General features: G+C 40.8%; 1 protein-coding gene across 2 annotated transcripts in view; it reads right to left on the reverse strand.

Annotated features, from left to right (window-relative positions):
* Positions 1 to 26,422, reverse strand: part of MAP2K5 (mitogen-activated protein kinase kinase 5) — a 204,179-nt gene that overhangs the window by 29,760 nt on the left and 147,997 nt on the right. For both annotated transcript variants that reach the window (XM_072981835.2, XM_072981834.2), the window contains 4 exons: positions 25,911 to 25,937; positions 25,548 to 25,580; positions 11,644 to 11,705; positions 8,282 to 8,327 (listed from right to left, as the gene is read on the reverse strand). In XM_072981835.2, coding sequence (XP_072837936.2) covers positions 8,282 to 8,327; positions 11,644 to 11,705; positions 25,548 to 25,580; positions 25,911 to 25,937 — 168 coding nt within the window. The remainder of the gene's footprint in view (positions 1 to 8,281; positions 8,328 to 11,643; positions 11,706 to 25,547; positions 25,581 to 25,910; positions 25,938 to 26,422) is intronic.

The following is a 26,422-nucleotide window of genomic DNA, read 5'->3' on the forward strand; positions in this document are numbered from 1 at the left end:
GACAAAAATAGTTCCTGAGGCCTCAGACGGTGCCCAACCCATGTGCTGGGAGTGGATACATTCAAAGGCAGAGCAACATGGCAGAGGGCTCTTTCTAAGAGGATCCTTTCTAGTCTCCTGGCAGTTAATAAATTGGCAGGTGTGGTCCTGAAAGCAGGCTCCATTCAATGGTATTTCCTCTGTCTTGTAATAATATAACACTAGGAGTTTTAAAACCACTACTTGCCAATGCTGCATATGTGGCAGATTTAGGCTTTAACTACTGCAGCCACATACTTTATGCAAATAAAAACTTCTAACAGAAGATACAGAATATGTTATTTTTTATCCATTGTGGGCCATAAAACCATAAGGACTTACCACTGGTTTTAAAGGGAAGAACATTTAGCTGGTATGGAATCCCTCAATATAAAAACATTAAAGAGGATAGTGATGATTAACTTTTTAAAAGTGCATTGACAAGAAACTTGATTTTTGCAGTTATGGAGGAGGTTACTGTGTTAGTCTGTGCAAACATATCAGGCAAAATCCAGAGAAACTAAACAAAACAAAGACAAAACAAAAACATGTGGCACCTTAAAGACTATTATATATTAATGTAAGCTTTTATGGACACATCAACTTTGTCAGACATATGGAAACAGAACAAAATGTTGAATGAGGTATCAGTTTCACAAGTAGAGCATTCATGGGTTATTGGGAATATGGTACATCTATATGTAGTAATTTAGCCTATGTTGTTTTAGGGTACTGTTGTGAACATAAACATTCCTCCAGGAGACAGAAAATGGACACCAGGCCTGAACAAAGATGATGGGGGAGAAGGATGAGAGAGCAAGGGTGTGGGGAGGGTCTGGAAGACTGCGGATTCAGTCAAAACTCAAGGAGGGCGGAAGAATATATAAAAGTAAACATAAAAGTGAAAGAAGATAGCAGAGGAATCACATATGCTAATGTGGGGAATATTGACAGCTTTTACCTTTGAGAAATGGGCTTCGTAGTTATGAAGAAAATAACAGTGCAGTAGATAACAGCAGAAGTATTACATTTGATAATGATTTAAGAAACCTTGGCTTATATTCAATCCATTTATATGGGTGTCCATCATGAGTATATATTTTATCTTAAGTATATGCTTGATTTGTAATGATTTTGTTCTAAAATAGTGACTTTCAAATCTTCTACAGAGTGTCCTGGTAGACTGAAATGGTTAGAAACAGGTTTTTCTATGTTGTGGTTTCTGATTTCAGATTTGTGACCACTGACCCATTTCCACAGAGACTGTCCTGTTTGTCCTATGTCGAGTGCAGAGGGGCACTGTTGGCAAAAGATGGCATAGATCACGTTAGCTCAGGAGCAGGTGAAGGTGCCTTTGATATCGTATGTGCCATTGTTAGGTCCTGAAATAGTGTTGCCAGAATATATGTGTGGGCAGAGTTGGCAGCTGAGTCTGTGGCAGGGTTTAATTCCCCTGTCCATGTTGCTGTTTTGATTTCTGCAGTACATGTGCAAAGATTATATTCAAAATACTCCCATTGGCTTTTGTTCCTGCAGTTCATAAAACAAGCTTTTATAAAAATTCTGTATACACTGAAAATTGTGCACAGTTAGATGCAGATAGAGCAGTTCTATCTGTCATAAAAGTATTTGCATTATTATTACGGCGAGATTTGAGAAGGTCGGTGATCCAAGAAAGCCATCACTGGGCCAAGGTGAGACAAGGATGTGAGACAATGTCAGCCCAATCATTAGAGCAAAGGGACCTAGTTGCTCTTCCACTCCTGCCATATTCAGAAAGAGATCTTTCTTTGCCTAATGGGCCATATAACACCCTTGTGTTTGCTATATGAGTCTTGACTGGGTGGGATCCTGCAATCAAAATGCCCTTTTTCCCATCATATATCCTCAAAGAACTGGTGGCTCAGGTGGGCAACACTTTGAGGCAATCTTCTGGTCTGCTCTTAACTTTCCAGCAACAGTACATACTATACTTGAAAAATCACCAATGGACCAGAACTGCATCTTAAAAATGCAGTCAGGCAAAAGCACCAGAAACAGGGCCATGTTTTTAAACAATTCTCAAAAGAAAGCTGGTGCCACTGGGAGACAATTTTCATGTTAGCATGCTTGCTGAAACTCTCTCTGCCACTGAACAGCAAGAACAGATAATAACCATTAGTAAATCAAACTCCTTGGCAATATCCAGCTGTGCCTCACACATTTACATACAGATAGAATGGGTATATGTTTTTAATATGTATGTGATAACACATTTTCCCCACAGCTGAAGTGTGTCTTACAAAAGGAAGGAGGCAAACGGAAACAGCATTGCCATGAGATAATAAAGTGACCCAGATAAAGTATTAGTCAGCGATTGATCTCAAACAGGGGAAAGCCGTCTCTCTGACCTGGTTACTTACTATGCATAGATTCCATTAAATAGAGCTTAGGAATTGAAAGCTTCAAGAAAACGGTGCCATGGAAGCCAAGATGGACAAAGTCCACGTTGGAGTGCAGAAATGGATAGCCTTGTATCCTCTTCCTTATGGTGTTGAGCCACACCTGCAGACCCACATGTACTTCTCTCAAAGCAAGTGTTCCACCAGAGGGAAAAAGATTTCCTGTTGTAGATTACTGTCTGTCTGTAGGCATATTAGGGATGTGAAAGGACAGGTCTCTTTTATTTCATCATCTGGCTGTAAAAAGGATGCAAGCTTTCAAATTTCACAAACCTCTTCATAAGTCAAAAGGACAAATAATGTGTAGGATAGTGTCTAATGTGTACAGGAAGATGTGACCATTATTATCCACTAAAATGTCCATTCCCTGAATGACCTTGCTCGCATCATAGACTTCCAGCCTAACTGTCTCTGCAGGGCTGTAGTGAATATAAAATAGTACAGTCGTGCCCCGCTTTACGATTGCCCCGCATTACGACAAAACCGCATTACGGCAACGTTTTTGCGATTGCTTTTGTGATCGCAAAACAATGGTCTGAATAGGGGGTTTTTGCTTTGCGATGATCGGTTCCCTGCTTTGGGAACCGATTCTTCGCAAAACGCCGATTTTAGAACAGCTGATTGGTGGTTTCAAAATGGTCGCCGCGTAAATAAAATAGCTCCCTGCTGTTTTCTGGGACGGATTCCTCGCTGCACAAGCACCGAAAATGGCTGCCCTATGGAGGATCTTCGCTGGATGGTGAGTTTCCAGCCCACTGGAACGCACTGAAGGGATTTCAATGCGTTTCAATGGGCTTTTAATTTTCGCATTACGACATTTTCGTTTTACAATGATTTCGCTGGAACGAATTAACGTCGTAATGCGAGGCACCACTGTAACTATCATTGCTCTGAGCAATTTTGGAAACATACTATCATGATAAAATAATAAATATATGGAAGATGATACTGAATGCTCAAGTCTGGGCTAGTTCTGCAATGAAAAGGCAGAGTTATTAATTGAATTTCCACAGGCATTTGGCTCAGTGCGGATGTATGATCTCATTGCTTTGTATTCAAACAGAACTTGCCTTAATACCAACTGGAATCCTATTTCTTAAGTGAAATAGCATAAATCATAGTAGTGAATTGCTGCTAGTTAAGGAGTTGCTGTTTATGTTTCTTGAATCATGCATGAAGTCATGACACTGATGTGCAACAAGAAATATGAGCAGTTACTTGTAACTAGCAGCAATTCCCTCCTGAGATTTACATAGCTGTACTTACGCCACTGTTTGTAAGCAATAGAATTCTGGCCATAGTTTCTGATCATTTGGACCGAAACAAATGACTCACATGTACACACAAAGGTCTTAAGCAAAGGGCTAGTCCCAAATACAATAGATTCACTTAATCATTTGTTGAATGCTAAGTGATCATTCAGGTAAACCCAATGGAATCAATGGGTAACTGAATTTCAGGTAAACAAACAGAAAGAGAATATAAAACAACTGTGTGGCAGACCTTCCTGCTTGACTATGTCCCATAGCTTAGTGGTTTAGGTCTTTGGCTGCAGAGCCAGAGGTTGGGAGATTGATTCCCCAGTGGTGCCTCCTTGACAGAGGCTGGACTCAATGATCTATAGGGTCCCTTCCAGCTTCTCAGTTCTAAGGTTATTATTATATTGTTTTTATATCAACTCTTGATAGAAATTTTTTCACTACCTTGGATGGGAGTTGCATTATTGATTGGTTCCAAAATATGAGGGTTCTCACCATCTAACTACCTAGGTTTTTAAAATGCAATTAATAATTTAGCAAATATTTAAAAAGAGAGAGAAAAGACTGGAGCATAGCTATCTTCCCTTTGCAACCATTCCTTAATTATTTTAAATTGCCTGTACAGTCCTATATCTTTGAGGGCTAATATCCAGAGAGTCTGAAGCATCTATTTTTATCCTACACCCCTTTTCCACTCCATGGTGTATGAATGACTTACAAATGACCCAGATAGTTCCTTTTATTTAAAAACTTTTTAAAAAATCTGTTTACTTGCCTTACTTCTTAATTCCTAACTTTTGTTGATAATTTGACCAGATCACTTTCTTGCTTTCTCTGTTGAACTGAAAATTTGCAGAATTAAACACCAACATGATGACCACTAATTTAGATGGCTTTCAAAATGTTTTAGAGCAGTGGCCCCCAACCTCTTCTGAATCGTGGACTGGGGAGGCAAAGCACCCCCTGCACTCGCGGGTGGGCAGGGCGTGCTTGTGGAGGGGAGCACATGGAGGGATGGGGCATGCATGTGCAGAGGGGCACGGCATGCTTGCACGCATGCGTGGAGGGGCAGGGCACACTCGAGGAGGGGAGTGCTCATGCGCATACGCGGAGGGGCGGGGTGTCACTCACGGAGAGGCATGATCACACGCATGTGCAAAGTGCACTTGCAGGTGGGCGGGGCACCTGTGCATGCGGGTGGTGGGCCATGCATGTGGGTGGGGGGAGTGCATGGGGGGGCAGGAGATCTGTCTCTGCATCCCGGTCCTGCCATGGGGACTGGGGGTTGGGGACCCCTGTTTTAGAGGATATTAATGACAGTGGACACGTCAACAGCTACATTGTGATACAGCTAAATTATGCTGTATCTTACAGAACTCCAACATCTGGGGGCAACCAACAGGGGGCGTCACTTCCCATTACTCTCATGCCCCATTGTGGGTATCCAGAGACACCACAGTTTGCTATGGTGGGAAGCAGAAAGTGGCACTAGCTGGAAATTGATTGGATGTTTAGCCTGGAGAAGAGAAGAAGGACTTGTTGCATGGCAGGTAGAACAAACTAATATTTTTGCTGCTGTAGAGGACAGGAGCCAAATCAATAGATTCAAATTACAAATTCCCCCTACCAAGAAGAAAAAAAACCACAAGACTTTTACTGAACACTACAAAAACATTCCTTATAATAATAGGTGTTTGGCTACGAATGGACGGCCTCAGAAGGTGGCAGACTCTCCTTCTCATTAGAGTTTTTTTTAACAGAGATCATATAGCCACAAGTTGTTTTAATTATGGGTTTCCTGTAATGGCAGGGGTTTGGACTTGACAATCCTTGGGATCATCCCACATCGGCAGTTCCATGATTTTAGGATCTAGTATGATTCTTCTTATGTTATAGAACTACATTTCCTGCTGGTTCCACGGACCTGATCCTGCAGATGCTTATGCCACTGCAGCCTGCCAAACTCCTGCAGGCCTGAGAAGCCATCAGAAACATCGACTTTGCAGAGAGGTTTCTATGTACGTATATAATTATTTTATTTTTATAGGCAGCTCAAGGCTGGCTTACTGTTATAAACAGTAAATAGAGCTATTTGAACTCATATAAAGATGGCCTTTTGTAGCACACAGGGGGGAAATGGTGAGTACAGGGAGAATAAATTCAGGTGCACGCTACCTTAGTTCCAGATCATACGCAAGCTGGGGCAAAATTCACCAGGAATGGTGGCAGAAGCCTCACTGAAATGAATAGGATTGTAGAACCACAGTTTGGGGCCCTGTGCAAGCAACAGTCTCTTCCCTTCCCTTTGGTGTCTATGATTACAGAATCAGGCACAGCATTGATTAGAATTTCCTCCGAGGCCAGGAGTTCCCTTCCAGAACTGACAGGCTACACTCACTGAGCAAGCAGTTTCATCATCACAAGTTCATTTTCAGTTAAGGGAAAGCACTGTGGGTGAAATGTTCTAAATCTTAAGAAAATACCACCTCCCCCAATCTTGTTCTCAAGCCATTTTTTTTTAAATCATAAAGAGAGAGGAGGGACACTGTCTTATGAGAAGAACAAGGCACTTCAGAGCAGGTAGTTGGAAAGATATATAACTCTGTGCTGCTGTTCCTATAGGCACTCACCCCTTGGCCTCCTTTTTTATGACTTTACACCCTGGAGTGGTGTTATAGCTTCTGAACACGCACGTATATACTGAGGGTTGGAAGTGCGATTTGCAGATGTTTTATTTATAAGTGGCAGGCCTACTGTATCACAGAAAACATGCATTTACAAAGAGATACAGGTTTTATGAAACCCCATTCTGTTGGTTTAATAGTCAAACTACCCAGCCATAGAATAATAACCCGTAAGGTAACTGCATCTTCATCTCTAGAACCTGTTCCAAGTTCTCTCGGATGTGACTAAGTGTAGGAACCTCCCAAGCATCACAAGTTAATAAAAAAAAAAGTGGCAAATTAAGGTAGTCTCAACCATCACGATCAAGAGACAGAACGGACGGTGTGGGGAAAAAGTTCCATCTCACCAAGGTATTCCAGCAATTGCCTAAATGACATCTTTTAACATCAACACAAATTATTTGCAGTCAAATAAGATAACGCAGTCAAACATCAACAGACATGATGCACACCCAGAGAAGTTATGGAGGGGGAAGGCAGAGTCTGACTGGATCAGCCCTGTGAAGTTTTGGACATTTCACTGGTTAACAATGGATTGTCAATACCACCAATGATCAGAACCTCTTTTCCGATTCCAAACCAGTTCCAGACATGTGTGCAGGACTAGTTACACAATTCTGTGGATTTTACTCAGTGCACTTTAATTCTGAGGGTGGGATGTAACCTACCTATCTCTTCAGTTATAGTTTCTTCACTGAATAAGTACCCACTCATCTCTCACCCAACACGGGACAAAAATTACTGCAAATTTCCATTGACAGAATAATTTAAAACCATGACACCTTTACTACCCTTTAGTAGCACAGACAGGGCAAACAGCAACTTCATAGGAAATGAAGAAATTTCTTTGGAAGCTTGAGCAAGACAGAACTCACCGAAATCGAAATACACATTTTCAACAACCATACAGACTTGTGCATGCGATAAACATAGACACCAAGTGGTTGTAGAATTCAGTAAAACTTGCAAAATAGAGTAAATCGGCAAACTAAAGAAGTCACCCGTATTAGTTCATTAGTTCAACAACTAAGATATCAGCAAGTATTTGACTGAAAGATGTCCCATATTCTCCATCATGATATTTAAAAAACAGAGGTAGCAATAATAACAAAATAAAAAAGGGGAAAAAAGCCATGTCCGTGTACAAAATCCAAAAAACAAGGCTAGATAATGCTTTTTTGGACCACCAAAATATTTCAGTCCAGCAGGACTCTTTATCAGGCTGGGTACTGCAGAACTTTAGGGGGAAGAAAGAGAAAAGGGAATAACAGGTGTTTCATTGTTAGGGACACTGTAAATGTAATGTCCCAGGATGGATATTCCAGGGTTGTTATGTTAGTTTGAGGTATCTGAGTTCATCTCCGGATGCAGGATGAATTGGCCTGCCTGATGCAGTCCTTCTTCATCTCATTCAAGACTGGTTGACACACTTGGCAGAAGATGTCATTTGGTGCCAAATTAAATGTTTAATCTAAAGGTTTTATTATAATTTAAACTTTGGTAGGAGGATTGCCATATCTTTGTGTACCTCTACTCCCAGTCATGCTTCAGCAGAAGGCCAGGGAGAATGCATTAGGTGAATGGTGAAAGAGACAAGAAAAGGCAATCTACACTGCTTTGCCCTGAGGTAAACCTAGATATCTCAAGCTGATGCAACAAGCCCAGACTTTCCATCTTGGGACACTGTTTTTGAATGATAATGAAACTAAGAGGTACGTTTATGCAGATTTCACCAACGTCTGCTGGCTGTCAAAGCTGGAAGCAAGATTTATATTTAATGTCAGTTAACTTATGGAGAAAACAAACCAATCAACAACTTGTGTAATAAATTAGTAAAACTTTTCTTGTTCGTCCGTGAGCAAACTATAGCTCCACTCACCATTAACTCTTCAGGGGCTGGCCGTTCCTTTGGTTGCTTTCTCATACTGTTCATTAAAGAAAAAGAAAAGTATTCTGTATTAAACAGTCACCGATATTCCCTTCATTTGAGATTTTTTCAGACTCCAGTTTAATAAAGCAAAAAGAATACAAAAATGGTCTTATATATGAAACTTCAATATTTTCAGGAAAACTACTGACACATTTCTTCTGAAAACTGTACTAAGGAAACTAGCCACCTTTTCTCCTACTTTGTTTCCTGTTGGACTCTTCTATACATTGCATATATGGGTGTTCACTTACAAGCTCTCAGGTGTACACATAAAACATATGAAATGTGAATGTGACAACTGGATTGTGTAGTGACTCACCAGCAACCTGCATAATGGTGAATGACATTTTTAGTATGTAGCTTACACACCCCTTTCTGGTATAGTGTTGCCTAGCTAGACGACTGCCTTGCAGGACGAGGAATTCGCTAGACGATGGGTTTTTGCAATTGCTATTGTGCTTCGCAAAATGATGGTTCCCTATGGGCGATTTTCACTAGACAACGATTTTTCCCCATTGGAATGCATTGCTTAGCTGTCAATGCATTCCAATGGGGACCCGCGCTCACAAGATGATGTTTGCCTACGGGCGATTTTCGCTACACAACAATTTCCCCGTTGGAACGCATTAAGTGGATTTCAATGCATTCCAACAGGGAACCGCGCTTCACTAAACGATGTTTTCGCAGGACAGCGATCTTTGCGGAATGGATTAACATCATTTAGTAAGGCACCACTGTACTTAGTTGTTTGCATTCTCATAGGAATGGTCTTACTTGTAGAACAAGTGAACTCGGAACCTATGGGAAAGTGAGTTCTGTGCTCCATTAGAGGTTTCTCCTTATCAGAAAAGTTGCAGCAATCAGCTTTTGTCTCCTGTTATCCAATACAGCATGAATTTAGATTTTGAACTTTCAAACAATTCAGTTTTTGAGCTTTCAAACAATATACACACAGTATTATGACTTCAGCAATCCTTAAAACAGCACCACAAAGTAATTAGTATTACCCCCTTGGAGCAGACAGGACAGGATAACTCAGACAATTGTGGGTTAAATCCACTTAGTGCATCTGTGGTGGATACCAACTTTGAACTGCAGGCTTGCCACTCACACTAGTAACCACTATGGTACCATTTTACAAAAGACAAATAAAACCGGCAGCAAATACAAGCATTTGAACTGGGCAGCTGCCCACCTGCCACAAATCAAGAACCTGGCTTTAGAAAGCTCTATAGCATCATTAATGTTGTACAGGGGAACCAGCCTGCTCCCATTCACAAGCCACTAGGCGCTTCTGCTGTAAAACTGAGACTTGTGCAGGGCTCCTGGACAGATCCCACTGGATTTATATAAAAAACGGACAGCAGTCACAGCAGGGACACTCAAAGGATCGTCCAAAGGAGGGCTGCATTCTTACAAGTCATTCAGGCTGCTTCAGCAACCCTCTTAATCTTACATTCCAGAGTAGCTTGATCTCGGGGGAGAACAAGGCTATTATCTGCCATCATTTATGCCTGAGCCTGACGTCTGTGGACTTTTCTACAAAGGTTAGCCCTCCTCCTGCCACAATTAAAAAAATATAAAAATGATATGCTCTCAGATTAATCTTTAGACATGGATGGAAAGGTACAGCACCAAACACCTCCGTTTGCCAAAGCATGATAGATAATAAGCAATTATGACTCCAGAGTAAAAACCTAATCTACCCAAAACAGGATTACTCTGACAATAAACATAAGATTTGTATTTATTATTTCAATTAACTGCAAACCTGCTCTGTAAATTCTTTGTTCATCCCCACTCCCCTTCAGGACATTCCAGGGGTGGTTTTCTTAGATTAGTTGAAGTTGGTATCATCTGAATTTATCCAAATGTGTCTCCCTCTCGGGGATGAATCTTTGGCCACTTCTTTAGTAATACAGTGGTGCCTCGCTAGACGATTGCCTTGCGGGATGAAAAACCCGCAAGACGATTGGTTTTTGCAATCACTATGGTGCCTCGTAAGACTTTTTTTCTATGATTGTACAGTGGTGCTTCGCAAGACTTTTTTTTTTTTAGACTGATGCATAGGGAACCGCGCAAGATGATTTTTTCACAAGACGACGATTTTCACAGAACGAATTAAAATCGTCTTGCGAGGCACCACTGTAAATGCTATTCATGTTAACCAGACTTTACTTTCAAAGGAAAAGGGAATTAGATCAGTTCTGACTGTCAGCACCCACTTATTTTAACATAGGAATTCCAGCCAACATTGCAATTGGGTGCTCCAACTACGTACAGTAGCAAACAAGCATCCTTTCCTTCACTGGGTTCTCTTACAGTGATTATTTCTCAGTTTTAACTCCAATCTCCCAAACAATATGGCTGAGATTCACAGTTGGTTGAAAAATGACAAAACTAGTTTCTGCTCTCTTTCTATTCTAACACGGATGTTTTTGACCCTTTTGTATAACCTCTGCTAAATTAGGCTTGCTGGAAGACTTTGTCCAGGAAGTTCATTTGAACTGTGGGAGGGGGCAAGAGAGAGAGAAACACTATCCACTAAATCTACCTCATTTGGATCGCATTCTCTCTCTCATCCTTTATCACTGAAGTGGATGCTTATTAGCTTTCTATATAAATGAGGCATTAAAAACACATCTTCGTCATAATAGGTTGTACTTAGATCTTTAACCTTTTTTATACTCAGGAGATTCCTTTTTAAAACCAGATTCATTTTTCCTAAAATTCCTCTAGTTAATTTAAGTGGCTTTCTATTGAACAAGGCCTTTTGTCTGGAAGAAACAAAACATGCCCTATGGTGTGGTTTAAAATACAGCCCATATGAACAAAAACGCTCTTCCAAAGAAGAATTCCATAAAATCAGTTCTAAATGGAATGCCTACAGATTAATCAGGTGTGTTGTTTAGCCTATTTTAAAAAGGGAGCCTGTTCTTCTAAAGATATATGAATTATGGAGTTATATGACTGTACATCATCTTTTTTCTTCAAGCCATTTAAAGTAAAGCAGAAGCATATACATAGCATCAGTTCCTTGAGGAAACACCCGGATCCTCAATTGTTTATTTAAAAAGAGTGGGAGTAAAAAAAATTCCCCCTCTGAAGTACTTTTATGACCCTTTGTGTAAATAACGTTTACATAATTTAAACAGTTTGCTCAGCTTTGCTGGCCCAGCTGCCCAAGGCCTGCCAAGTCCCTTGCGTCTCTGGAAGGATGCAGAGAAAGCCATAAGGTCCTCTGGTACTGTGGAGTTAATGGCATGTATCATTTACATTGAGGGCACAACACATTTGCAAACGAAGCTTACCATTGAGTGATGAAGTGTACAAACGGCTCGGAGAACTCCCCAACTGGAAGGACAGGCGATTCCTGCAATTGAGTGTGGATTGGGCAGATGGGGAGGGGAAAGAAAAAGAATCAGAAAGTGTGAATCCAGTCCGTTAATTGTGTAGCTGCTTTCAGATGGAAAACCAGGAAGGAATGGTCGTTTAAAACAAACAAACAAACAATCAAACAAACAAACAAACAAACAAACAGGCTGTGGTTATGTGTGTGAGGAATGAAAAGGAATAGTAGGACATGCAAAAAATGCTGCATTTAGAAGTAATGAGTATTATACAATGGCTAAAACATGTGGAAATAAGACCAAAGGGAGGTAAAAAAGGGACAATGATAGCCACAGGGCAGAAAAGAAGGTAGGGAAAGTGTAAATGAGAAATTAATGACTATTTAAGTAACATCCAAATGGTCTTGTAATTAACAAAGAGCTGGGAAATTATTCTTGTGTTGACCTTTGCTTCCTGCATCATAGTTGCCATTTATTTACACTTAGCAATCCCAAATCTTGTTAGATTTAAACAGGAGAGACCAGAAAACAGTCAAAACTTGAAAACAAAAATAGCAAGTTGTGCCAATTAACAACAAATCCACAGAAACAAAAAAACCACAGATACATACAAAAATGAAGGAACACGCTGTTATTATTTCAGGGGAAAATGTTTCAAAAGCAAAAGAGGGATTTACAAATTGAAGAGGTTTTGCTCTGTCTCCCCCACCCCCTCCCCAGAATGACAAAGAGACTTGCCAGTGTTTATAGAGTAACAGCTCAGGATGTAATGAAATTGCACTGCGGAGTACTTTAACAGTCATCTCATTAGACCTACAGTTGGAACAAGAGAGCCACATAAAACAGGAGTCAGCTGCAAATGACTCTGTTCTCATCTATTCTCATTTGCTATTAAAAAATACCTTTCGGCAGCTTTTGCCACTGCTCCCCCCCCCATGTTCCCCCTACCTCCCCGAGTGCTTTGCAAAGTATGATGCATGCACCTATTTAAATTAACAAAGGAATGACTTATTTTAATCTCAACGTGCTTTGGAGTGCTTTGGCCATTTGCAAGCGTCATATATCATCACATACAACCTTCCACTGCTGCAGGCAAGAAATTCAGAATGTGCAGCATTTGGTTGGAGCAAAACAATTTCTCTTGCACACAACTGTGTCAAATGCATGTGTGGGGTTCATTACAGAGGGTTGCAAGGGAAATAACTTTGATGTGACAGGAGAAGACGAAAAAATTAAAGAAGAAATGAGTAGATGATGATAAAAGCACCTCCACAATACACATGTGCTTGTTATTATCAGTGGTGGCAAGGAGATGCGACCACCAAGCTGCTGACATGATTAGTAAATATACATATAATTGCTATGGCCAATTATCAGAAAAATGAGACTGGTAATTACAAGACAGAAAATTAACTAGAAGTCTTATTAAAGCTTTGTTTCCTATTCAAACAATTGGAAACTGCAGAAAAACACAATTAAATCAAAAGTAACTGAAGAGTAAAAGGTGACCGTATTCCAAGTACTGCCTTTGACAAACATTTTGAGGATCTACCTTCCCAATCTGCCAAATGGGAAGGCTTACTCTGAACTTGGCAACAGAACAATCAGATTAATATTTCTCTCACCTCCTTCCTAAAAACAAGAGAAAGTTTCACAAGAGGGATATGCAAAAGTGTCACCACTTAATCAAGTAAGGATACGGATCCCTAGTGTGGGTCAAGCATTCAATGGAGTACCGTATTTTTCCATATATAAGATGCCCCCCATGTATAAGAGCCCCTCCCCACTTTTCTAACCCCAGATTAAGAAATCTTAATTTAGCTTCGAGTATTCAGCCTCTGGGCTCAGAATGCTTGGACAATACAAGTCCCTGTTGCATCTGAGCCTATAGGCTCCACCTCCAACGAGGTGTGTTCCAACTGGTTTGTTCAACTTCAGCTGATGTCAGTTCCATAAGGCTTGTGACTGGAGGAAGCGAAATCTCCTGACTGTACGAAGCTAAGCCTCGTGACCGAAGGAAGCCTATTTACAGAGGCAAGGTACGGGCAGTTTTGTTCTCTCCTCTGCTTACTCCCATGCATAAGACACCCTTCAATTTTTAGTGTAATGGTTTTAGGAAAAAGTAGTCTTATACACAGAAAAATATGGTATTGCAGACCAGCAGCTCCCACCTTGGGTAACCCAGGTGTTTTTGGACTACAATTCCCTGGAACCTAGCCACCACAGCTGGTGGTGAATTATAGTCCAAGAACAGCTAGGTTACCCAAGGTTGAGAACCGCTGCTGTAAACCAATGTCACCACCCTCTCATTGCACATGTGGGGTTATCAAGTCTTGAGTTCTCAGCAGGCCTTGGATTAGTCATAACTGAAGATGCTATTATCATCAATAGCTCTGGCAAATTAAGGCCAAGAGGCTCAGATTATACACTTTATAATTTGTTTTAATCAATCAATCAATCAATCAATCAATCAATCAATCAATCAATTAAATTTTTACCCTCTCCATCTAGTGGCCGGCCCACTGCTCTGGGTGGCTTACAATAAGAGCATAAACAACACAAACTAAGATACAATAATAATAATGGCTTTGGGGATAGTTTTGTTCAGTATTTCTCTACATTCTATGTAGAGTAGTCCTAGATGGAGCTGGAATTTTTAGCATGTATACATTACTGAAACAGCGACATCTACGTTGGCTTGGGCATGTTGTGATGGTCAGATTCCAAAAGATCTCCTGTATGGAGAACTGGTGCACGGAAATCACCCCAAAGGGAGACCACAGCTGTGATACGAGAATATCTGCAAGCGGGATCTGAAGGCCTTAGGAATGGACCTCAAAAGATGGGAAACCCTGACATCTGAGCGTCCAGCCTGGAGGCAGGCGGTGTGTCATGGCCTCTCCCATTTTGAAGAGACCCTTGTCCAGCAGGCCAAGGCAAAGAGGCAGTCCCAAAACCAGCAAGATCAGGGAGCTGGACAGGGGACAGATTCGATTTGTCTTCATTGTGGGTGGGATTGTCACTCTCGAATTGGCCTTCTCAGCCACACTAGACGCTGTTCTAAGTCCTACATACAGAGCATGTCACCATAGTCTCTCGAGACTGAAGAATGCCTAATCTAATCTCTACATACATTATTTCTCTGTAAATGTAGAAATGCTTCCCCCAGAAAAAGAGGGCTTTCAGTTCCTAGCATTGTGGGATTACAGCTCATGATTGCAATTCTTTTGATAGAGGAACTGGTCGGTTATGAAAGATTGAGAACTGGTGAACTAGGTCACTAAGCAACTAAGAGATATGCGCTTTCCAACTGTAGATCACCCTGTCCTCCTCTCCACTCTGCAGTTATCTATCTAAAGTAGAGACAACAATGGCTTACTTAAGGCCATTTAGGGATTAGCTTGAATTTCTCAGTATGCACTCCTTGGCAGAAGAAGGAATTGACAAGATTAAAAAAAAATACAAAATGGCTAAAATCCAATTGACAAAATTTATATCTGTGGATGAGATCAAGGGCAGGATGTGAATTTAGTAATTAAAAACTTCTGTCCCACAGCTCTTATGCAATTTGTTTCATTGTGTGGAAGCCGAGGGAGCCACAGGACAGAAGGAGGAAGTTTTTAATTACTAAAAATTGCCAATGCTAGCTGATGTTACAGGCAGGAGGAAATTTTTCATAATTAATTACTTTCTCCTTTTGCCTTGTGGTTCCCACAGCTTCCACATGATGAAAGGATTAAATGGGAGCCAGAAAAGCCACATACAGTAGTAGAAAAAGGTAATTACCAAAAATCACCCCTTGCCTGCAATGTCATCACCTTTCTGCAGGTACAAATTATGAAGCAGGATTTCAGCCTAAGAATTCTACTGTAGGTACTCCAAGGATTCTCACTCTCCTGAATGTATTTGCTTGTTTCCTTTTAAATCTGAGAGGGCTGGTCACAAGGCCTTCCTTAGGTATGGCAAAAGGAAGAGAGAGAGAAAAACAAACTGTCAGTTTTATTATGCCTGTATTATGAATCCAGAGAAGGGCAATTCGAGGGGGGCATGGTTTGAGTGATGCCTTTGCCTTGTGAATAATGAACAGTTCAGGAAGGTCAACCCATTACAACAGAAACTGTTTAATTATTAATTATGCACAATCTATGAGTGAAAGGACAAGTTCAGAATGTTTAATAAGTGGGGAAACTCCTACCAGACCCTTGCTTGGCATTTCGCTATTAGCAGCCGTCAGCAAGGTGCTCAAGCAGAACAAGCAAAGCCCAGCAGCAGAAAATCTAAGCAGGGTGGTAGTGCTGAACTTTAAACTTCCTCCCTAATATTTAATTCGTGCAAGTGGCAGTTCTCTAAATGCACAACTGGACAGACCAGAGTGTGCAGAAAATTCCCAGGACGGCGGGGTTTTTAGAGAAGCTATGAGAGCATTGTAACAGCTTTGCACTGTCCCAGAGAGATTCTTCTGTACATCTTCCGATTTGTTCCTTTCCCGCTTTTAATCAGAAACAATTGATTTGCAGGTTATGCACATCTGTGGCTTGTGTGGTTTTTTTCCCTGCACACTCCCCTTCATTTCTCAGCTTCCCCAGCTGATGTGGACACAGCCAACATGGCACATACAAGGGGATTGGCACATACAGGGAAAAGGTGAGGTAGTGAGGAATGAGGAAAAAGCCACCCAATGAAAATTGCACATGGACACAGGGAACTTAAAAGACTCGTATGAGGCCAGCAAAATTTGAGACATGATCTGCACCTTCAAAGACTTGGGTGTTCCTCCTTATCTGGACAGCCTGCCTGGGACTCACATCTGGCCCATTCTGCACCTTCAGGAGTTTTCTATTTTCAAGTAGGAGACCACAAAAAGCCTCCTCATCTGAGAAAAGGAGGTTGTGCCTATGATGCAGGAATTGTTTCCTCAGTATTCTTTGATCTTTTTGCTGAATGGCTTAGATCTCACAAACACACAATGAATCAGGAAGCTTCATCTGCCCTCAGTATACAAGTTTCAGGAGATGTAGTGTAAAAACGACCAGACCAGATTCACTTACTTATTGTATGTCTCTAATTTTGGTCTGGGCCAAATGATATTCCAGGATATCTCACAGTACTTTTTCCTCTGTTGTACAGTTGCTTCTAGAAGCTATTGAACATGAAGCAGTGTGCTTAAATGCTACCAAGGAACTACAATAGGGAATAGCTGCTGATAGTCTGAATGGCATATCTAGTCACCTAAAGTGGATCTATAGAAGCAAAAGGGATTTGGAAGGAGTGATGGGCAGCCATTGTAAAAACAGTGATATCCCACTGAGTGTGTGTGTGGGTTTTCACACACGTCTCTTGTCACAGCATGCTTCCATCAAAATCTGTTTAAAACAAAGGACATTCAAAGGTTATTCCCATGTTCTAGCTACAGTAAGGCCCCCTTATCCATGGAATCAGGATCCATTGATTCATTTATCCATGGTCTGAAAATATAGGTATTAAAAATATTACAAGGAGAGAAAAGAAAAGAAATACAGCACAGATTTTCATGATATAATTATCAGAACTGGTCACTAGAAGGAACCAGGTAAAAGTAAAGGTTCCTCTTGACAATTAATGCAGTCGTGTCCGACTCTAGGGCGCGGTGCTCATTCCTGTCTCCAAGCTGTAGAGCCAGCGTTTGTCCATAGACAGTTTCTGTGGTCACGTAGCCAGCGCGACTAGACACAGAATGCCGTTACTTTCCCACCGTGGTGGTACCTATTTATCTACTCGCATTTTTACAATGCTTTCGAACTGCTAGGTTGGCAGGAGCTGAGATAAGTGACGGGATTGTTACTCTACTCATATTCAAAACCCTCTTACTTCAAAGAACACTTTCTGTATTAACTTCTCTTCTATGGGACAGGCAGCTGCACATAGTAGAGGGTTTTGAATATTATCCTATGGTGTGTATCTGAAAGCTTAAGAACTTCAAAGTAACTAGTTACAAATAATTGTAAATTGTATTTAATTTCCTTTCCCAATCGCTCTTTGTTCATGTTAGAAACACTACAATATAAGTAAGAGATATATCAGACAATTTTCGCCCAATTACTGGCAACATTAAGTGCATTTGGGACAGCTAACACCAAGCCTCCCGTATGTGGAGGGGCATACAGGGCACCACCAACTTGCTTGTTCTTCTCTGCATTTTCAAAGGACTGTAACAGTGCAAACCCCGCATTTTCTTAGGTTCATGTTGTTCCTGCAAACTCCAATCTGTGTATTCCCAAGTAATCCACTTCTCCATGTGACTGAGGCTAGACTTTCCTGGGGTGCCATTCATTTCAATAGGTTAATAGTTCTTTCTTTCCACATTATAATCCTGGCATTCTCTCTTATTTCTAAAGGATTCATGGATAATCTGGGAAGAGTAGATGATAGCTGAAGACTAGAAGTGTATTTCATGTGTAGATGCTTTGAGTCTTTCACTATTATCTGTTGCCTTTCTCCATATGTCACTGGGAGAAATGCTTCCTAGGTAATTGATTTTATCAGAAAGGGTTGGTTTTAGGTATCTAGTGACAATTCTAAAGCTTTCACCGTGTGTTACATCTACCTGTTTTACATGGACTCTTGCATTTTTTACACTAACAAAGGTTTGACTATATCACATCATAACTTCACATCATAACTACAAAAGTGATAATTTCATATCATTCCTGTTCTACTGTAATAGTTATCTCTAGAGACACAGGAGAGTGGACTCACTAAATGATGGTGGAGATTCAAGTGTTGCTTTTTGCTCTGTTGTGGGTGTTGTAACATTGATAAAGTGAAGGGGAAAACAGACTGTTTCGTATGATGGATCAGCATTTAGCAGCATCCAGTATTTTTTTTAAAAAAATAACTAAGCAGTGACTACTTTAATTACGTTTGAGAAATGGTAGAAAAAAGAGTTACTTTTTAAAGTTGCACCTGTGTTGGAAACTAACTATTGGGGGCTCCTGAAACTGGAACTGATTGTTTTAAAAGTAACTTCATAAGCTCCATGGCATTAAATAAGAAGGTGAGTAACAGGCTACCAACTGAGATATTTTTCTGATAGGGTAGATTTTCTCGGCTAATTCTTTTTGTTCGGGCTACTTATTTCATTATTAAAGCATTTTACTATTTTGTTATGATATCATTTCAATTATCTGTTTCAAGGTTATTAAGTACACTGAGCTTCCTAGAGAGAAAAATGGAACAGGAATGTTAAAAACAAAACATCATTTCAGTTAGTTTTAGGCACTGAATGATTGTTTAGCCCTTTCACTTGCTGTATGCACCCTGGAGCATTTTAGAGTTTTATAGTATTCTAGAATAGGTGTTACTTCCTGTTAGAAAGAAACCCTGAGTGGTTGTATGCACAAGGTCAGAATGAATGTTTTTGCCTCTCAAACAGATGAATAAATAAAACAAATCACAGCCTATTGATTAAAGGAAATATCCAACAACTTGTCTTTCAGGGATGCCTTTCCACAATTACTAAACTTCCCAGTGAGAAACCCCAAACAAGCTTCGAGGAAACCCAGGGGCTCACTAGCAAACACTTTAGAAATCACCCGATAAAGCTAATCTGTTAACAATGAGGTCTGATGTTGCCTTGTCTATAACCAAAGGAAATATGGAAGCACTTTGCACACCTCTGTGTTTCAGTTTAAAACAGCTAAGCACCGTAGTATAAAATGCATACATGAACCCACCAGAGGGACTTCCTATGAAAAACTGAACCATTTATTGTTCACTTTCACCCCTCTGTAAACACCCCATGCAATCTTATTGCTTTTTCATAAAACACTGCCACAAATAATCAAGCTTGACCATTGACACCTGCAAGATTGAGTTTTTAGGAACCATTAAATGAGTTCAGCCTCTTGGGAAGGTTTGTTTCTGAGGCTGGTCTAAAGGTAATTATTCAGCTATTCCTACCTGTAGTTCCACCTAGTTTCTATCTAGCCCTTGAATCACGCACACGAGTAAGATCAGAATTCCTGGCTCCAGTAAAGAGAACACTGAAAATGTTTGGGGCAGGGCAGAAAACAATTACGATATTTTAGAACTTGACTGTTTACATATATATTCGACAACTGAGAGGCAGGTGTGTATACTGCAATCCCTTCCCATTTCCAAAGGTTGATGCATTATTTGAAAATGTACCATTAGAAATATAATTTTTAGGCAACAACAAGAACCAAACAAGGAGCAGATTGTTATTCTACTTTTAATGTACCAATTCTGTGTACAAGACTGTGATCATGAAAAACTATCCCTATTGTTATTGATCCTATGTTGTCACATTTCAGATTTGTCTGTTATAAGCATTTACAAAATCATTTGCAAAACTGGGCAGAAGATATACCAGTCAAGGCCTGAAGGCAACATGGAAACAAGCCTTCTCCACCAAGTCCTCACTCACCAAAAGATGTATGTTGTCTCTGTGAGGGATTTGATCCCAAAGGAGCAGACCACAGTACAGATGAGCCCCGCTGCTGGTTTCAAACAGATTTAGACGATTAAGAGTTATATAGAGTATAGTTTAGTGTGCACTCCTCTTGTGATTTTTCAGTCTAGACTGAGACCCCACTTTCACGTATTTTGCTGTTTCTGTGTTGCTCTCTCTTTCAATGAAGTTTTATGAAGCTGAGGCTCCAATACTTTGGCCATCTCATGAGAAGAGAAGACTCCCTGGAAAAGACGCTGATGTTGGGAAAGTGTGAAGGCAAGAGGAGAAGGGGACGAAAGAGGATGAGATGGCTGGACAGTGTCATCGAAGCCACCAACATGAATCTGACCCAACTCCGGGAGGCAGTGGAAGACAGGAGGGCCTGGCGTGCTCTGGTCCATGGGGTCACGAAGAGTCGGACACGACTTAACGACTAAACAACAACAAGTAAGCAGCTCAGAACTGATTCAGAAAGAAGGAAAATAGTGGTGCTGTGGAGTAAAGGAGGGGAGGCAAGTTGCTCAGGGCAGGTGAGTAACACAGGAAGAGGGATCAAAATGTAGCAGAGGAAGAGGAGAAGACATTTGGGCATAGTAGTGAAGTTTCCTCTTTTCCCATTTCCTGGATATATGAACTTTTTATATGGTATGGATTCAGATGAGCCATGAATAGCCTGCTGAAAGAGAGTAAGAGTTTTCTTCCCTGAGATGGCTCCTGTGATTTTTATTCATACCTTTTAGCCACCCTGAACATTGGACTTGAGTTGTTCAAACAGGAGGCAGCACACATTCAGTTCCAAAGATCTTGGATCTGCCTCCCTTCTCTGCCCTCTCCCTCGTGACTATACAGCTCGGAATTACCTGGCGACTCTCCAAATCTACTACTCTAGGAGTGGGCTAAGCTCTTACACAAAAGCTCAATTCCCCAGGCCTGGACGGTATCCAAATATGCCGTCTTCAGCATAAGCAACACCACAGCAACTCAAGTTGAGAATTGTGTGTCGCTGTCAGTGGATTCAGGGGGAAACTTGCCATGCAAGAACAGTTGTAGCCTGGAATGGAAGACGGCAACTCTGTTCCCCTCCCCCTGTGAGTTTTAGGACCTTTCCAGCCCTTATTGGCTCTCATGAAGATGCCACAGAGGGGAGATCATCAGTCGTAGAACACTAAACACTTCTAATAGCTAACATTTGCGTTATCATGAATGCACAGAAAACAACAGCAGCTGTACCATACCAGAAAACAAACAGACCTTTTCTCTTGAGGTCCTTATTTAGAAGAAGAGACACACATTAGCAGAATAAGTGGGGACTATTATTCTACCCCAACAGGGCTGCATCTTGAAAAGAGCCAAGGGAAGGGAGCATGAAGGGAACTAAGCGAGCAAGGGGTGAAAACAAAATCAGGCTGCTATTAGACTGACGTATGTGGGAAAACTGTAGGGCACCCATCAAAGCCTGAGGAGAAATGGAAATCATCTTCAGCTGAACGTGGGGAGTCTAGAAACCAACATGAGTTTCATTGCACCATTCTGAAAAGAATGTGCCTCGGAAGCAGGCGGTGTTCCTTAAACTTACTCTCTTTTGCTTTCCAGAAAAAATAATCAACCACATCAGCCAGCCACCCAACCAAACCTCCCAAATAAACAGACAATCCTCACAGAAGTGGGCTTTGAAATGTAAAAAAGGTACCTGTTGCAATGAACCTTTGGGGTGGAGAAAAAATATAAACTGTAATGTATCAATGAGTGTGTGAGTATTCATTTTTCTTTGGATACATGTATAGAAAAGCACATATAATAAACACAGCACCTACTGGTTCAAGGTACTTTATCAACAATATTTTACCCAATATATACTTTCCAGAAGGAAAAAGACACCTACATCCATCTATATCTAAATAGTGCATGTAATTTTTACAATATTTCTGCAGACAAATCTTACACCACTTTTATCTATTTTGGGTTCCCTTACTGGATGCAGACCGTTACAAAGTTGTATTTGCTCCACAGGAGCACTTGTGGTATGATGCCTGGTGTACTAAGCCATTTGCGACACAAGCGACTCTACTACACCTATTCAACACAGCAGAGCCTTACCGCATGATGAGTGTATCATAAAATGATAGAATGCCCATGTGAATGGGTCATCTTAGAGCTAAAGCCAGAGACAGAACCAACATATCTATCTCAATACATCTTACAATGAAGTCAGCTCACAAATTCAGCTGCCGGTCTTAAGAAGTCTTCAAGCATATAGTAATGACATTAACAGAGAAAACATCATATTCATGAAAACCACTCAACCTGCTTTAAAGACTGGCGCATATCCATTAACTTATCCTCATACAAAAAGGTATTGTTCCTTTGTGGTGTAGTCTCAAATCATCATCTCTACCCACCACAACATTTCATTATTCCCTTCCACTTTTGAATCTACCATATTAATTTCAGCCAAGAAATCAGTAGGCATTCTAACATGTGCAACATGATGGTACCAAAAAAAAACCCCTACCAAAAAACAAACAAACAAAAACACTCATGGAATAAAATACAGCAGCTAAGCAGGATGGACCAGCCAATCCAAGTATGATTTATTGTTCTGTGTTTGTTTTAATGTTTTTGTTTTGTTTTTCTTTTTTTGTACTCCACCTAAGGGGCTATTTTTCTCTTCTGTTTCTTATTGATAGGACTGAAATTCAACTGCTGTGGAGTAATTAATCATTTGTGCTACTAAATTCTAAAGCGAATCTGAGATGAATATGTATTTTATGAATTAAAATATTTAAACCCACCTTTTGGCCCAACATATAGTATACAAAAAAGAAGAAAAACCTGAAACATCAAAACAAACTGGGGGCCTGGTAAGGGCCCCCTCCCATCAGGCAGGTGGGCTTCGGCGTTGGCCTTTCCAACAGGCAGTTCCCCAACAGATCGGGGCAGAGATGGTGTACCTGAGGAAGACACCCTCCAAGAGGCAGGTGTACTGATGGTGAGCCTGCTACTTAAGGAGGTGCCAGCAATCAAGGAGGACCTGTGGGTGGACATGGTTGACTGGGGGGGGGCATGTGAGGCTCGGGAAGTGGAACTGAGTGAGGCACCCTTGAATGAGGGATGAGAGGTACTGTCACTACGACCCTGGCACCAGCAATGGAGTCAACTTGCTAGAGCCGCCTGAGGAGGCAGCCTGGGTACATCAGGACGAGGCCCAACATCAAGCTAAAAATCAACACTAAGCATGCCGTCGCCAGCGACAAAGCTAGGACAGTCCTCCTCACCCTGAATCAACCCAAGAGCTGGCCAGCCCTCCAACAAGTGAAGCTCTCTACTCTGTGCACCCATTCTCACTACCCCATGCACCAGACAGAGGCAGCCATGTTCGTGTATTCTTCAACCATGCCATGGCCGTGACCTACCAGGAATACAGACAAGGAGGATCAGCTGGGGGTTCCTACGGCCACATCTGATGCCGTGGCCCACACCACCCTCTTGGACGGGCAAGTGACTGCTTCGATCAAGCACCTGTGTTGTGGCATCCTATGCCTTGCCCACCTATGAGTGGTGCTGGAGCTGATGAAGGGAAAAGGCCTCCATTCCACACAGTAGGGCAGCTGCCAGAAGGTTATGGAGTATATCCCGGACAGGGATATAAAACCTGTAAGTGTTCAGTTGACTCATTGTTGAGCCAGGTCCCATTGACTGAGCTCATTTAAGTTGCCTTCTGTTAATAAAATGTTTTAGTTTTAAGCCACACCATGGAGGGGGCTATGGGGGCATCTCATACAAACTCAAAACAAATTCAAAATAATAAATCAGATTTATATTTGACCTGTCATTACAGTCTTACATATCAGCATCAACCCTACATTTTAAAAAAGAAGAAAAGTAATTGCTCATTACCCACTAAATACTTTGATCTACTAGACAGATTACTTGACATCCATAAAATAACTAAGTATACATAACTACGTTGTCACTAGTTACTTCCAAGATCTGGATCATCTATATGATTTTACCTGCCAATTCTACTGTGCCAACTACCCCACAAGTTGGGCTGTGTAACTAACTGCACAAGTGACTGCTCAGAAAACTATAGCTATTAATAAAGAGCCAGTCTTCCTTTTTTGCAGTCTCTGCAGACTTCCATAATGGGTAGAGAGGAAGCGTAGCTGCCAGGAGTGGGGCGTGTGCTAAGAAGACAAAAAACTACCAAATAAATGTCAAGCCTATTTTGAATGATAGTGGGGTTTACTCTCCAACATTAATATCAGAGGATGAAATGCATGGAGCCACCAGTGCGGACAATTTAAAAACCTCAAACTGGATATTTCTTTCTGAAGTGGAAAAAATACACAGGTGTAATAAATCACACTAGACTAGGCCCACTGAATCAGTGGGATTTAGTGACTAATATTCCTCCATATGTTCCACTAATTCAAATATGCCTATATTAACTGCAAATTACTTCAATCACAGTTAGAGTAGACCCATTTGAATCAATAGGATTTATGGAAGAGTTGATTCACTAAATCCTCATTGATTCAGTGGACTTACTTTAGTGCTATTTACTAAGCTGAGGAACAGGATTATGGCCACTATCTATAGGATTCAATCAGACAATTTCATCAAACCTAGGAAATAGAGATTATAATTTACCCAGCCTTATTTGGAGATCTTTGGTACTTCCTAGTGATCTCCTGCAAGCACATAAATGGAATTGTGCAAGTAATTTTTGCAAGTTTCCAGCTATCTGTTGTGCACCCAGATGTGTGACTGACTGTGCAGCCTGGGTATGTCTGTGCACATGATAGTCACCCAGAATGATTGCATGCACTGGTTATGCAATTTCATTTTACAGTACATAATTATGACAAGATTGTGGCCACTGAATCAAGATCAACTCCGATAGGAGTTTGGATGGAAGAAGTACAATCAACATCATTCCTACTGTTTTGGTTTTCTCCCTTTGGCAAAATCTAAATGAGACACAGCATTCAAATCTGCTCTTGTTTACAATTCAACTCTGACCCCTTTTAACAGTGTCCCTTTCACACACCTAAAGCATTGCTAAAGTGTGCCTCATTTAAAGGCAAAATGACAGCTTTCATTTCTCTGCCTTGCCGCATCTGGCAAGGTGGAGAGGTGATCAATTAACATGGAGGCTCTGTTATCCAGATGAAGAAAATGGACTTTCCTGGAAAGGATCCCATTTTTCCAAGTACTGAAGAGGAAGAGTCAGAAAACGGCACAAAGCAGGACAAGGACAGCCGATGCTCGACAGCTCAGAGCTGCACAAGGCAACTTGTCTCGCAGTTGAGGATGTCGGGCCATTGTGCTTCATTAGGAAACAAAATATAAGCTTTCCAGTCCATTAGGAATGACTTTAGGAGTGAAAGCACATAAGACGGCGACTCACCTCATCAACAATGCACTGGAGTAACTGGAGAGGCTGTGATAGAAAGAAGAGGGTGGGGGAAGAGAAAGGAAGAAAAGTATTAGGCTATATGCAATATCTTTACAGTAGAGTGGAAAGGAAAAAAATCATTAATGCAATAAAATATAGCAAGATTAATCAACAGCAGCAAACTCTTATAAAAACATTGTGGCTCAGGATGTCCTATTATTTCTAATGGTACCTAATCTAATACAGGCAGTTAAAGGTTTGCATTTTCCACAAAATGCAATTTGCTAAGTTTAAAACAAGGCATTCAAGCATGCAAAGGAAGCAGCCATCAGGAAAAAGAAAAGTGATTTTTTTCTCCAAACTCATAAAGCTTACCATTAAAGATCCCTGGTTTTTCTGAATCTGAAAAGAAGAAAAAGGGGGGGAGGCAATATGTAATTAGCATGTCATAATCAAAATGACTCACTTGGACACATTATGATCACTGAGAGAAAATTATTGTATCGCTGGTGGCAATTTGTGGGCATGTGTTAACACAATTTACATAATGAAAATACACAAATGTTAATAGCTCGCTTCTCATTTATAGGCGAAAGTCAGCAGAATGTTAATTTCACACAACACTTTTTAGTACCCTCCAGGTTGTATTAGAATAGGGAGAAAAACCATAATCCATTTCAAAAGGCTGTTTACGATTCAGATATAAATAATGTTTTATATTGCTAGATTGTGAGCACTGGGCTTAATGTTGCAATCATTGCTAATGTTATGAAGCTCACTCTTTTTAAATTAAAAACCGATTTATTTAAAATTGAAATTAAATCATAGTCAGAAATTAGAATTTTGGATTACTGCCAGTAGCTGCTCAGAATATCTACCCTCCCTTT

Source organism: Pogona vitticeps, chromosome 12, assembly GCF_051106095.1.
Source record: "Pogona vitticeps strain Pit_001003342236 chromosome 12, PviZW2.1, whole genome shotgun sequence".
NCBI lineage: Eukaryota > Metazoa > Chordata > Lepidosauria > Squamata > Agamidae > Pogona > Pogona vitticeps.